Source organism: Thalassophryne amazonica, chromosome 14 (genome assembly GCF_902500255.1).
Source record: "Thalassophryne amazonica chromosome 14, fThaAma1.1, whole genome shotgun sequence".
Taxonomy (NCBI): Eukaryota; Metazoa; Chordata; class Actinopteri; order Batrachoidiformes; family Batrachoididae; genus Thalassophryne; species Thalassophryne amazonica.
This window is the reverse complement of record NC_047116.1, coordinates 56451189-56464087: the sequence shown is the minus strand read 5'-3', so window position 1 is coordinate 56464087 and position 12899 is coordinate 56451189. Positions and strand designations below refer to the sequence as shown.

The 12899-nt window shown below is 42.0% G+C and overlaps 1 protein-coding gene across 1 annotated transcript in view; it reads left to right on the top strand.

Annotated features, from left to right (window-relative positions):
- The first annotated feature begins 800 nt into the window (after positions 1 to 800).
- Positions 801 to 12899, top strand: part of acmsd (aminocarboxymuconate semialdehyde decarboxylase) — a 39209-nt gene continuing 27110 nt past the window's right edge. Inside the window, exons 1-5 of the mRNA XM_034186487.1 lie at positions 801 to 951; positions 4165 to 4209; positions 9755 to 9851; positions 9952 to 10001; positions 10509 to 10745. Of these exons, the coding sequence (XP_034042378.1) occupies positions 895 to 951; positions 4165 to 4209; positions 9755 to 9851; positions 9952 to 10001; positions 10509 to 10745 (486 nt within the window). The 5' untranslated portion in view covers positions 801 to 894. The remainder of the gene's footprint in view (positions 952 to 4164; positions 4210 to 9754; positions 9852 to 9951; positions 10002 to 10508; positions 10746 to 12899) is intronic.

Genomic DNA, 12899 nt, shown 5'->3' with positions numbered 1-12899 from the left:
ACTGGGCCCAGGAGAGACTTAAGTTTCATGTTAGTACCATGAGTGAAGTGTGTAGTGTTTTTAATGTCTTTTGCCACTGCCTTTGTTTGTCAAATTAAAAGCACCCGCTTACAGCAGCTGTGCGTGCGTGCGTGCGCGTGCTTGCGTGCATGCAACTTCAATCACAGAGAAACTAGGGTTTGCCATTTGGTATGCTTATGTATTTTGGTTCAAGGATGAATGCTACCAAAACAGAACAATGGATGTTGCTATCTACTTTCTGGACTCACATGTTGTTGCAGCAGGGGGTGGTAAGTCATCTTTATATTAAAAGCGTGAGTGCGGTGAGTGATTTTAAGTTCAATGCAAGACCATAATATAATTGTAAATACTTTAAAAATACATGGATGACACAAGAAAGCAAAATGACTTATTTCCATTGCGGTCCATCAAAAACATCAAATGACAAAATAGAAGTAGAAATAAAATAATAATAGTGTGTATATGATAACAAGAACCTATACAATTTCTAAATATATTAAGACAGTAAATTAACATTTAAAAATGACAGGAAAATAACAGGAAATAAAAGGGTTGAGGTCTAAGGTTCTAAAACCATTCTGGACTCACAAGCCATTCCAACTCATTATACAACCTTTGCTTAATTTATTACCACCTTACCACAAAAATGTCAGCTACCTACATATTTTATACACTCTACACAATCTAGAGCCCGTGGATCCCCACGGGCAATGCGCTAGTAGTTAATAATTGCCTTATTGCTGGAGCACCCATTCACCTGTTGGTCACTGGCTTCTTGCGGAGGGAGGGGAGAGAATATGCTTGATTTTTCACAGTAAACACATTAATCCTCAACCATCAGAAGTCTGCGTCCCTCCCAAGGTGATCAGAAGAATGAAGGTTGATATTCATAATCATATTTTGCCAAAGGAATGGCCTGATTTGGAAAAGGTAGGCACTGACAAACACAGCACACACGATAACTATTACAAGCCTCGTCCTATTCTCTACCTCTTTTTTTCTGTGGATCAGTGGATTAAATAATAGCTTTGTCCGTAACACTTTCATCAGTACTTCTATTTGAGCTGAACAGCGTTATATGCCAGTGAAATAATGGAGACATTTGCATTGGATTGTCGGTGAGGACTTTAATAAATCTATTCACTCACTGTACCTCGGGTGGTTAAACATTAACGTGTAGGTGGCTCTGGCCTTGCCCTTTCCTATCTTGGCCACAAGCCTGATGTGTGTCTTTGTCACACTGGAGGTCTCGTCTCAGTTAATGATTCCTCTATGCAGGATGTGAGGCCCTGTCTACATTTAGCTCTTAACGTGGCCATGTGTATTTCATTTTTCATTCTGTCTTTCTATAAGCAAATCAATATTGGACTAAGTGAGGAGGAATGATACGATAGCAAGAATGAACAAAGGAATGAAAATAAATTAGAACAGAAATCACTGGTCATGTTTTGAATTGGAAAAATCTATATGCAATGTATGCAATGCAATGCAATTTCAAGACACAATAAGTAATGTAATCTGACACTATTCATGTTCACAACCAAATAGACTCATTTGTGTAAGTGGAACAATGAAGGTAGAATAGGTTTGTTTTTTTAATACAAACCCATCAGGGCGTGTTGGCTCCTGAGGGGTTACGGAGCTAACCGTATAGTATTACATGTGTTCTGCAGCGTCTCAAGTTGCAAGTGCGAGGGTCGTCATTGTGTCTTTCACTGTTTCTGATGTCCAGGCTTTGCTTTCCCAAATGCAACCTTATGTTTATCTGCCAAGATTATCTCAACCTTTTAATGTTTTTGGGAAAGCTGACCCTGGTCAATACCTGCCACATATTCTTATGGCACATTTCATTGGAGATGATATATGATGACAGTATTAAGATTATATGAAAACTATCTGAAATAGGAATTTGCATTTTTATTAATGGTAGGGTTAGGGTCAGGCCAGTGGTGGGTACAGTTCCACTAATTTGCTAATTAGCGAAGCTAACTTTTTTGTTAGCGGATTAGCTTTTCAGCTAACTTCAAAAACCATCAGTGGACCAATTACCTTCCGCTAAATTTTGTTTCCATAACTTTTAGTTTGCTAACTTTTAGTTCGCTAACATAGTAAAGTCGAATGGTCAAAAACGCTTGTAAACCCTGAAATCGTACGTTAGTTCTTGTCTGTTATGTGTTTTGCAACAGTCAGGCAGCTGTGAGGAGCTGAACTCAATGCTACCCCACCAGAAAAGGGCTGGCTGCCAGGCTGCTACAAAAAAGTCATTTACAAGGTCTGTGAGAAAACTATCCAACCTTTTTATTTTTTTCAAAAAATATATGGATTTGAATCATGTGCGCTTGTATCAGACAAGCTTGAACCTTTGTGCGCATGTGTGAGTTTTTTCACGCCTGTCGGTTGTGTCATTCGCCTGTGGGCAGGCTTTGAGTGAGCACTGGTCCACCCCCCTCATCGGATTTTTATTGTCAGGGAAATGGCTGAGAGTCTGCCACTTTGCTCCATGAAATTTTTTCAGAAACTGACAGCCAGTTGGAAACCATTGGAAAGATTCAGATGGATTTCGGTGAAGATTCTGTCGGCGTCACACGGATTAAGGAGTGTTAAAACTGGATTAAAAATGGCCCACGGCGGCAGAGGGCGCACCGCACCCCGAGCGGCCATCAACAGGCTGGAACGACCAGATCATTTCTAAACTGAACGCTGTGTTGATCTGGGACATAGTGTGACTACCACAGAAATGGCAAGAGAGCTGGACATAGCACTTTTGCGGCACATTCCACTGTTACAGGAGATTTTGTAATGAAAGACGTGCAGAGGATTTCACGCGTCGGCACGGAGCTGACGCGCTCAACAAAAAAAATGCTCAACAAAAAAACACCTCCATGTTGGAAACCATTCGTAAGATACAGATGGCTTTTGGTGGCTTTTCAGTCGAGTGAGTATCCGAGAAATTGTTTAACAGCTGGGCACGTTCCAACTTGTCCTGTGAGACTTCCAACATGGAGGTGTTGTTTGTCCCGTGCCATGAGCGGCTGCGTCGCGACGCGTGAATTCGTCCGCACGTCTTTCATTACAAAATCTCCTTTAATAGTGGAATGTGCCGATAAAGTGCTGATCCCAACCTCTTCTGAAACTTCTCTGCTAGTCACACGACGTCCTGCATCAACAGAGCCTTAAATTTGGAAGTGATCTGCTCGTTCCAGCCTGTCGATGGCCGCTCGGGGCTCGGTGTGCCCTCCGCTGCCGTGGGCCATTTTTAATCCAGTTTTAACACTTCTTAATCCGTGTGATGCCGACAGAATCTTCACCGAAATCCATCTGAATCTTTCGAATGGTTTCCAACTGGCTGTCTCTAACAGTTTCTGAAAAAAATTTCATGGAGCAAAGCGGCAGCCTCTCAGCCATTTCCCTGACAATAAAAATCCGACAAGGGGGGTGTACCAGTGCTCACTCAAAGCCTGCCCACAGGCGAATGACGCAACCGACAGGCGTGAAAAAACTCACGCATGCGCACGAAGGTTCAAGCTTGTCTGATGCAAGCGCACATGATTCAAATCCACATAGTTTTTGAAAAAAATAAAAAGGTCGGATAGTTTTCTCACAGACCTCGTACATTCAACATACAGTGCCCCAGACATTTGACAGAAAGCATAAAAAGCAAAGCAGCTTTGACATATGGTTTGATTTAAAAAACAAACTAATTCCAGACAGTTTATTAATATTAATGTCAACTCTGTCATGTTTACAAAGTGAAAATATCGCAAATACCTTTTGGTTTTAAAGTAATGCGCTGTTTCTGAAGGTTTGCACATTAAAACTCACAGATGCCAAAAGGCATTATGGGAAAATGAGCCTCCATCACTGGTTGGTTGGTTTATTTATTTTTTAAAATCAGCACACAAGTTACTCTAGCATGTGTGTTGGTTTTTACAAATAAATGTGTATTTGTAAATGTCGTTTTTTATTTGTAAAAAAAGGCATTTGCAAAACTGAAAATTCTGTTTCTTAAGTGTGATTTAGCACAACGAATAGTGACGGTGTGACAGTTGGATGCTATTCACACTCACATCCAGTAGATGACAGTGTTCTATGGATTTTTACCCAAAAGGATTTGGCAATAATTTACTTTTGCATTTATTCTAGAGGTATGGATATAAAGGATTTGTCCAGCTTCATCATCACTGCAAGGTGAGTCATGCCAATTTATTATGCTGTATTTATTTTTACCCAAGGCCAGCATATGGCCATTGGGTATTGTGAAGACCTGGCATCCATCTGTCTATCTGTCTGTCTGTCCGACGTCCGTCCATCTGTTTTTGTTCAGCAAAAGTCTAGTTCTATTACTGCCAGTCTTCAAATTCACAGGGAACATTCTTGGGACACAGACCTTGGACAAGTTCAAAGATGGCTAACCTTGACATATTTTAAGAGGTATTTTGAGAGGTTAAAAAGTCACATTCTGCTTCAATCTGTTCTGCTTTGTTTTTGAGTGGCAAGAAATGACAGCCAATCAGAGCAGAGCAGCACTCTGATGTCAGTGGCTGGTCTCTTGAAAACCGCTTTGTTTTATGTTTATATGGACGTCTCTCATATATTATGTAAAAGCTAGCAAAAAATAAACACTTCTAAAACCCAAAACGCCATTTTTGGAACCTAATAACACCACCTCTGAACGTCACAGGCTGGTAGCTCGCTGCAAAACTTTGTTTTGTTTGTGTGTAAATATATCCTCTTTGTCATATACGAGGTCTATTAGAAAATCCGAGGAAACTGATTTGTATCTATAACACACAGATCAGTGTCCCTGGACTTATAAAACTTAATTGTCGTAAAGAAACAAACCGCTTTGCAATAAGCATTTAAAAAAGCCTCAGTGACGATCACGATTACAGAGTACAGAGTTTATAACTGCTAATAGATAGGTTCTGCCTAGTGCAGATAAAATTGCTTATCGTTATGCCCCATGTTCCTGCCACGGTGCTGTGATGCGGACCACATCTGTACCAGATCCGTGCCAGATATGGTCTGTAAACGGTTGGTGTTTTGCGGATCCAGTTCAGATCTGGTCCGGATCTGTTCCAGAACTGTAAAGCGGAGCCGTGCCGGATCTGGGCCAGGGTGCAAAAACTGTCTGGACCGGATCTGTTTTCAGGATTGGTACCAGATGTTGGACTACATCCGGCCCGGATGTATTTGCTGTCTGGGGTGTCTCAGTGCAGTTCTCAATGTTCTCAACTGACATCTCTCAGCGCGGTGAACTCTTCGAGGTTTTGCAGGATTTGAAATGTCAATAGGGCGAATGGAGTTAAATTTGTTTTATTAATACTAGCGAATGCACAGAGGGTGATCTACCACTTTCCTTTGCATAACTTCCGCTTTTGTCAAAAGCTCATGTAAACACATGCAAAGCCTCCTGGAGATGCTGTTAAAATGTAAATATTGTTTTTGATTGACTGATTAATAGAGGGGCTTTGTAAGACAACGGAATCTTAATAATTCAATAATTCAACAACTGCAAATTATAAAAAACACAAGGCTCATACAGATGAGGGTATTTTAGCATTGTGTTATATTATTATTTACAGACAGTCAAATAGACTGAACATACATCAGAATACACACTGCAGGAGATGACATTTCTTGACATTTCATCTTAATGAGAATTATATTCGTCCCAGTGGATTTGGTAACCATAGTGAAAATGGCTTAATGTGCCTTGACTTTGCAAAAGGTCAAATTACCAGTTGCTGGTTCCTGGTTTCAATATTCAGAGAGGGACCACTGGACACAGTATTCTGATAAGCATGGTGTCATGTCTGGCTTAATGCTTAAAGTACAACCATTAACAAAGTACTTGCTCTGCGATTACTTGAATTCAAGTGTCAGCAGTCCTTCTTTGCAACCTATATTGATTTTGATTTGGTTGATTGGGCTGCCTCTGAAACATCTTGAGGATTCATGGGATCCCCAGTAATTTGCTGAACATCACAGCCAGCCTATATGTGTGGTAGGCTTGTGGAGTGCAACAGTTTAAGTGCCTTTATTGGTGAAGAACAGTTTACTGGCTTTGGCTTTATAGACAATGCTGTGAGTTTTGTGGACTCAATCGCTACCCTGATGCAATACTCAAGAAGGTGAATAAGGAGTCTGTGTTTACAGTTGTTTGAGATTAAGGTATTCAGTGTCTTTCTTGACTCAGTCATCAGAAATGTATCTTTCCATGGCAATTAACAGACATATATCAGAATATATAGGAACTAGCGTGTTGCCCACGGGGATCCACGGGCTCTAGATTGGGTAGTGTTTATAAAATAGGTAGGTGACATTTTTCAAGGGTGGTAATAAATTAAACAAAGCTTGGATAATGAGTTGGAATGACGTGTGCTTTCAGAATGTTTTTTAAAAAAAAATTTCTAAAAAATGTTTTCAACAATTTTAAGAAGAGGAACTCAACCCTTTTATTTCCTGTTAATTATCTACTATTTAATGTTAATTTACTGTCTTAATGTATTTATAAATTGTTTAGGGTCTTGTTATCATATACACATTATTATTATTATTATTATATTTTATTGTATTAATTATAGTTTGTCATTTGATTTTTAAATGGCCCACAAAGAAAATAAGTGTTTTCATTTTCACATACTTTAACGTATTTACAATTATATTATGTATTTACATTGAACTTACTAAATAAAATTATGCACACATGCACTCATGCTTATATAAAGATGATTTACTGCCCCCTGCTGGAATGGCATGTGAGTTCAGAATGTAATTAGCAACATTAGTTAATATCTGTAGCTTCTCCAAAACTATTAGTCTTATCAACGTTGCATTTTGGGACCGTTCATCCGTGACCAAAAATACATAAGCGTACCAAACAGCCAATGTCAGCTGTCCCCAGTGACACACTCGCAGAGCTTTTTGTTTTTCTGCATTCTGCCACAACCAGATGTTTTTAATTTTTACACACCTGCAAACAGAGACGGTGGCGGAAGACATCAAAAGCAATACTCTTTTCATTCATGGTAACGACAACATGACACTGGTCTGGAGGAGACACCAGAGCAGGGACACACCGACTTGACCAGAATAGTCTGGACTGAGACCCAGGACCAGATGGTTTGTGGACTGAGACCCAGGACCAAATGGTTTGTGGACTGAGACCCAGGACCAAATGGTTTGTGGATTGAATACCAGGACCAGGTGGCCACTACGGAGCTGGTAGGTGGCAAGAACGCTGCACAGTAAATTCACCAGTGTAAAGCTAACACTGACAGTGTTAAATTAAGACTGCCCATATGCATATGGTCCCGCTCTGGTCAGAGCGGGACCATATGTCAGTGTTAATTTAACACTGGTGAATTTACTATGTGGAAACACAGGAGAGAGAATAGTCAAAAAACAGTAAAAGATAGTCAAAAAGGACATCCAAAACAGAGGACTGAAGCCGACAGATCTGAGCTTCTGGCGATTGTGGAGAAGCAGGACTGGGGTTTATAAACAGGTGGTGTTGATTGTAGACAGGTGAGTCAATCAGCTCCGTGACGTGGCACCTGGAGACACAGGAAGGGAGGGGGAGCAGAGCAAACACCAAGGCAGCACAACAGATTTAATGCAATTCGGTTGAATTTTTACCGTCCTGTGCATTCCTAAATCATATGCACAGATCAAGTCTGGAATCTTGCGCACTACAGCAGGACTGCAGCTGAGCCCAAGGACTACATCCAGTGTAGAAAAATGTAGAAACCAGAGGCTTGAGATGCTTGTGAGAGAATGCATTAATTTAACATTTTGAATGAATCGGTGTTGGGTGATGCAGAGGAGGGGGTGTCATAGGGAATATGTTTATTTAATTCAACATTCATTTTTCTGTTGTTCAATGAAAGAATTAAAATTCTACTCACAAATAAATCAAAGTCAGAATTGTCATTAAAAATCTTGTATTAGAAATGTGTGAGTTTGTATATGGTGCACTTTATATAAATTACCCCAAATTTCCAGTGAAATCCTGTTAATTCCTGTTAATTTTCATAAACCACCATTAATTTTCATATCCTCCCAAGAATTCTCAGAAAATTACCAACTTTGAATATTGCAACTTGTTCAGAAACTAGTCAAAATATCTAAAATGACCTGACCTTAATTTCCCATGAAACGTTTTGGAAATTTACCAGAAATTACTCCTTTACAACCCTCATTAAGATATTATGGCCCTGTGATGCACTTCACTGAGAATGATCCAGCATGCAGATGTCTCATGCTGAGGACTCCAGAACCTGACAAAGGCCAAGGGGACACCCACATATTGCCTGGATGCAGCAAGCAAAAGGCTTCTGCAGGAGGTGGTGATGACCCACTTGTCTGGCTGGTTCTGTAGTGTGGTACCGGTGCATTCTCCTGGACCTGACCTGGTGCACAGAAACTTATATTACACAACAGTGGCCTACTGTGGTGTATAGTATGTGCCATTGTCAAATTATTTAAATGGGTGGTGCACTGGGACACAAACAGTTTGTGGACTTGTAGTGCAGCAGCTAAGAGAATATTTCAAGCAAAATTGTACAAATGGTGATACAAGTACCAAAGTTGGCACAAATACTCCTTAGACATTACTCTTTTGAAAAAACAAAATGACTGGACACTTGAATTTTCAATAGGCGGCCAGGTAGTGGTCAAGAGAAGAATTACACAGGGGTCAAAATTAAAAAATGCTCAAATCATTTTGAAAACTACGCCACATTATTTGTCTGGTCATAAAGATTCCAAAAAGGTATAGTTTGGACTGTCTATGACTGAATGATCAAGGTTAGTTTCACTTTGTACAGGGGTCAAAAGTTAAAGTTGCTCCAATTTTGGTAAAAAAAAAAAAAAAAAATGATGCAAATTATTAGTTGAGTTAACAGGGTTTTAAAAAGCAATAGCTTGGACCATGTATCATGCTTAGTTATCATGTTGCGGGGTAACATATGTCACATATCATAGAATCCAATGGAAGTTGACCTTGTTTGACCTTTATTTTGGAGACCAAACATTCAACACAATCAAAACTATTCCATTTATTAATCCTATTAGCTCAACCAATAATTTGCATCACTTTTTACCAAAATTGAAGGAACTTTAACTTTTGACCCCTGTACAAACTGAAACTGACCTTTGTCACCATTTTTGCTGTTTTTACCCCATAACTCCTTATCGTTCAGTCACAGATAGTCCAAATTATATCTTTTTGGAATCTTTACGATCAGACAAATATAATGTGGTGTAGTTTTTAAAATGATTTGAGTATTTTTAATTTTGACCCCTGTGCAATTCTTCAATTGACCCCTACCTGGCCACCTATCTGCTACACTATTGGTGTGATGTGTACTGGAAACAGCAGGTTATCCAGGCTGGTCTAGGCTCTGTGGATGTCAGCCTGGGTTTGACTGTGTGAGCAGCTGCACAACTCAACATGATGCTGAGAGATTCACTGTCAGGTGTAAATTGGATGAAAAATGTGTTAATAAAACAGTAGTAAGCTTTCTGCTGCCATTATGTGGCCGTGTAAGCTGTAATGAAACAGAAAACCCACTGGAATTGATGGAAATCTGACACTTCTTCAACATGTACAATAACCCAGTAAGTGCAAGGCTCAAACTTATTCAGAAATTATGTCACAAAGGAGGGACGGGGGAACATTTTTAACTTCTCCATCAGGCTTATAACTGTTGCTCCTGTTGTGTTCCAGGGAGAAGCAAAGATGATAAAAGATAGAAAGGTTTTCAGAGTGATTCAAGAAAACTGCTGGGATGCAAATGCTCGTATACAAGACATGGATCTACATGGTAAACGTGCAGATTATACTATGTAACATATTACTGTTCATCTAGGAAAAACAGTATATCATTAATACTTATCTGAAATATTTCTGTTTCTGGAATTCAGGTGTAACGGTTCAAGCCCTGTCTACTGTTCCTGTCATGTTCAGTTACTGGGTAAATCATTGTGTGGCTCTGATGTTTTGCTGCTATCCAGTTTTATGTGATGCATACTAATGGGTGGCACCATTTTTTTTAAACTTTATCGCCACGATCTAAACCTGTTTGCTGGTCAAGTACCAAATTGTCCAAAATAAGACATACATGTACATGTACTTGGCAACAAAAATGGCAGAATTGTTTTTCTGGTTTAGATTATCTAGATTATTTTACTTCAAAGTGTCATAGAATTTCAGACATTAATATGAACCAAACCAGTGACAAGTTGGATTTAAGAACTGTCCAGTGGAAGACACTTTCTGGAGTCTCATGGAACAGATTTAATCATATATGCAAATATTTCTGGTGTCACCTACTTGTACCATCTTACTTATTTAATCCATGGATTCTAACTAACTAACTAACTTACATTAATAATAATAAACATAACTAACATACATTAATAATAATGCTAAAATATATTTTTGAGATGACCTACTTTTAATTTAAAATTTGTTGTTGCAGGCCAAACCTCATGACACTTTGGATCTCTGTGTCCTCTTGAATAATGATTTGGCCCAGACAGTGTGTCACCATCCTAAGAGGTTTGTGGGACTTGGGACGCTGCCCATGCAAGCCCCTGATCTAGCCATATTAGAGATGAGGCGCTGCGTGAAGGAACTGGGCTTTCCTGGGGTCCAGATTGGGTCACATATCAACAACTGGAATCTGAATGCACCTGAACTCTCTCCCTTCTATGCTGTGAGCAGCCTCACTGTACAGAATATTATGCGATTTGTTTAGCCAGTCTGACATTATCAATTTGTGGCCCCAATTGCCTTCCCAATTTCAAAAATAAGGAAACTGGGCCACATTCATCACAATAGCAGTCTAAAGTTATGTTTCATAGTATTATACAGCGGGTTAGTGCATACTGATATGCAGCCCCATGACGCAAGGGCTTCTGGGTATGCTTACAATGGTACTGTATGCAGTCTATGCGCATAATATCTGTGGTTGTAACAAGATATTTCCACACAAAACTAGAATGTACCTGCTAACATCTGAAAACTGTCTTCTGCTGAAGAGTGTCACATGCCTTTCATGAGATTATGAATATACAGTGAGGAAAATAAGTATTTGAACACCCTGTTGAGAAAGTGTAATGACACGGACCCACAACAGGGGGGGTAAATGAACGGACAATAGATGAGCCAAAATACAACACTTACTGTTGTGAAATGTGCACAACGAGAATACAGACAAACATAGAATTTGGGTTACAATCAAAATATACAAGGTGACGTGTGGGCAGGCTTGAGGATAGAAGACGTCCGTCCAGAGAGGAGCCGGCACCCACACGATTTCCACTGCCACCGAACCCGGAAAATACTGGAGCCGAAACAATTAAGGGTGGGTGTGAGCACACACCCAGCAAACAGTCAGCAAAACAGTCTGTAGGTTTTCTCCAGGTGGGAAAAAAACACCTCCACCTCCAACACAGTAACACAGTAGTGCAGAGCCTGAGCGCTACTTATCTGTTTTGGCGTGAGGGGTGAAGAACGTCACTCCTACACGGACCACAAAACTCAGCACCAGCTGAAAGCAGTCACCAGGATCTCCTGCAAACACTCAGAAAAAGATCACGTGCGTATGGCACAGTCAAACGGCTGAGAGTTTACCTTCTTGGCTTGAAGATATCTCGGCAGGGAGGTGGAGTTGCTGTCCGGCTTTTATGGAGATGGTGATGAGTGACAGCTGTCAGGTGGTGATGAGAGACAGCTGTCACTCCCGGCTGCTCCCGTGAGGCGGCTGCGGCCTCTCGTGCCTGAAGCCTGCACTTCAGGCAGGGCGCCCTCTGGTGGTGGGCCAGCAGTACCTCCTCTTCAGCGGCCCACACAACAGGACCTCCCCCTCAACGGGCGTCTCCTGGCGCCCGACCAGGTTTGTCGGGATGACGGGCATAGAAGTCGGCCAGGAGGGCCGGGTCCAGGATGAAGCTCCTCTTCACCCAGGAGCGTTCTTCGGGTCCATACCCCTCCCAGTCCACCAAGTACTGGAACCCCCGGCCCATCCGACGGACGTCCAGGAGCCGGCGGACCATCCAAGCCTGCTCCCCGTCGATGATCCGGACAGGAGGCTGCGCCGGTCCGGGAGCACAGAGGGGTGAGGTGAGGTGTGGTTTAAGTCTGGAAACGTGGAATACCGGGTGGATCCGCAGTGAAGCTGGGAGTTGGAGCTTCACTGCAGCCGGATTGAGGACTTTGAGGATCCGGAAGGGGCCAATGTACCTGTCCTTCAGTTTTGGAGAGTCCACCTGGAGAGGGATGTCCTTGGTAGATAACCACACCTCCTGCCCGGGCTGGTATGCAGGGGCCAGGGAACGCGGGCGGTCTGCATGGGCCTTAGCCCTCGTCCGGGTCAACAAGGCAGAACAGGCGGTGCGCCACATCCGACGGCATCTTCGCAGGTGGGCCTGGACCGAGGGCACACCGACCTCTCCCTCCACCACGGGGAACAATGGGGGCTGGTACCCCAGACACACCTCAAACGGGGAGAGGCCGGTGTCAGAAGACACCTGGCTGTTATGAGCGTACTCAATCCAGGCCAGATGGGTGCTCCAGGCCGTTGGGTGCGCGGATGTCACACAGCAGAGGGTCTGTTCAAGTTCCTGGTTGGCCCGCTCTGCCTGTCCATTCGTCTGTGGGTGATACCCGGAAGAGAGGCTCACGGTGGCCCCCAGTTCTCTGCAGAAACTCCTCCAGACCTGTGAGGAGAACTGAGGACCACGATCCGAGACAATGTCAGTTGGTATCCCATGCAGACTGACGACATGGTGGACCAGGAGGTCTGCGGTCTCCTGAGCCATTGGGAGCTTCGGGAGGGCCACGAAGTGGGCTGCCTTGGAGAATCGGT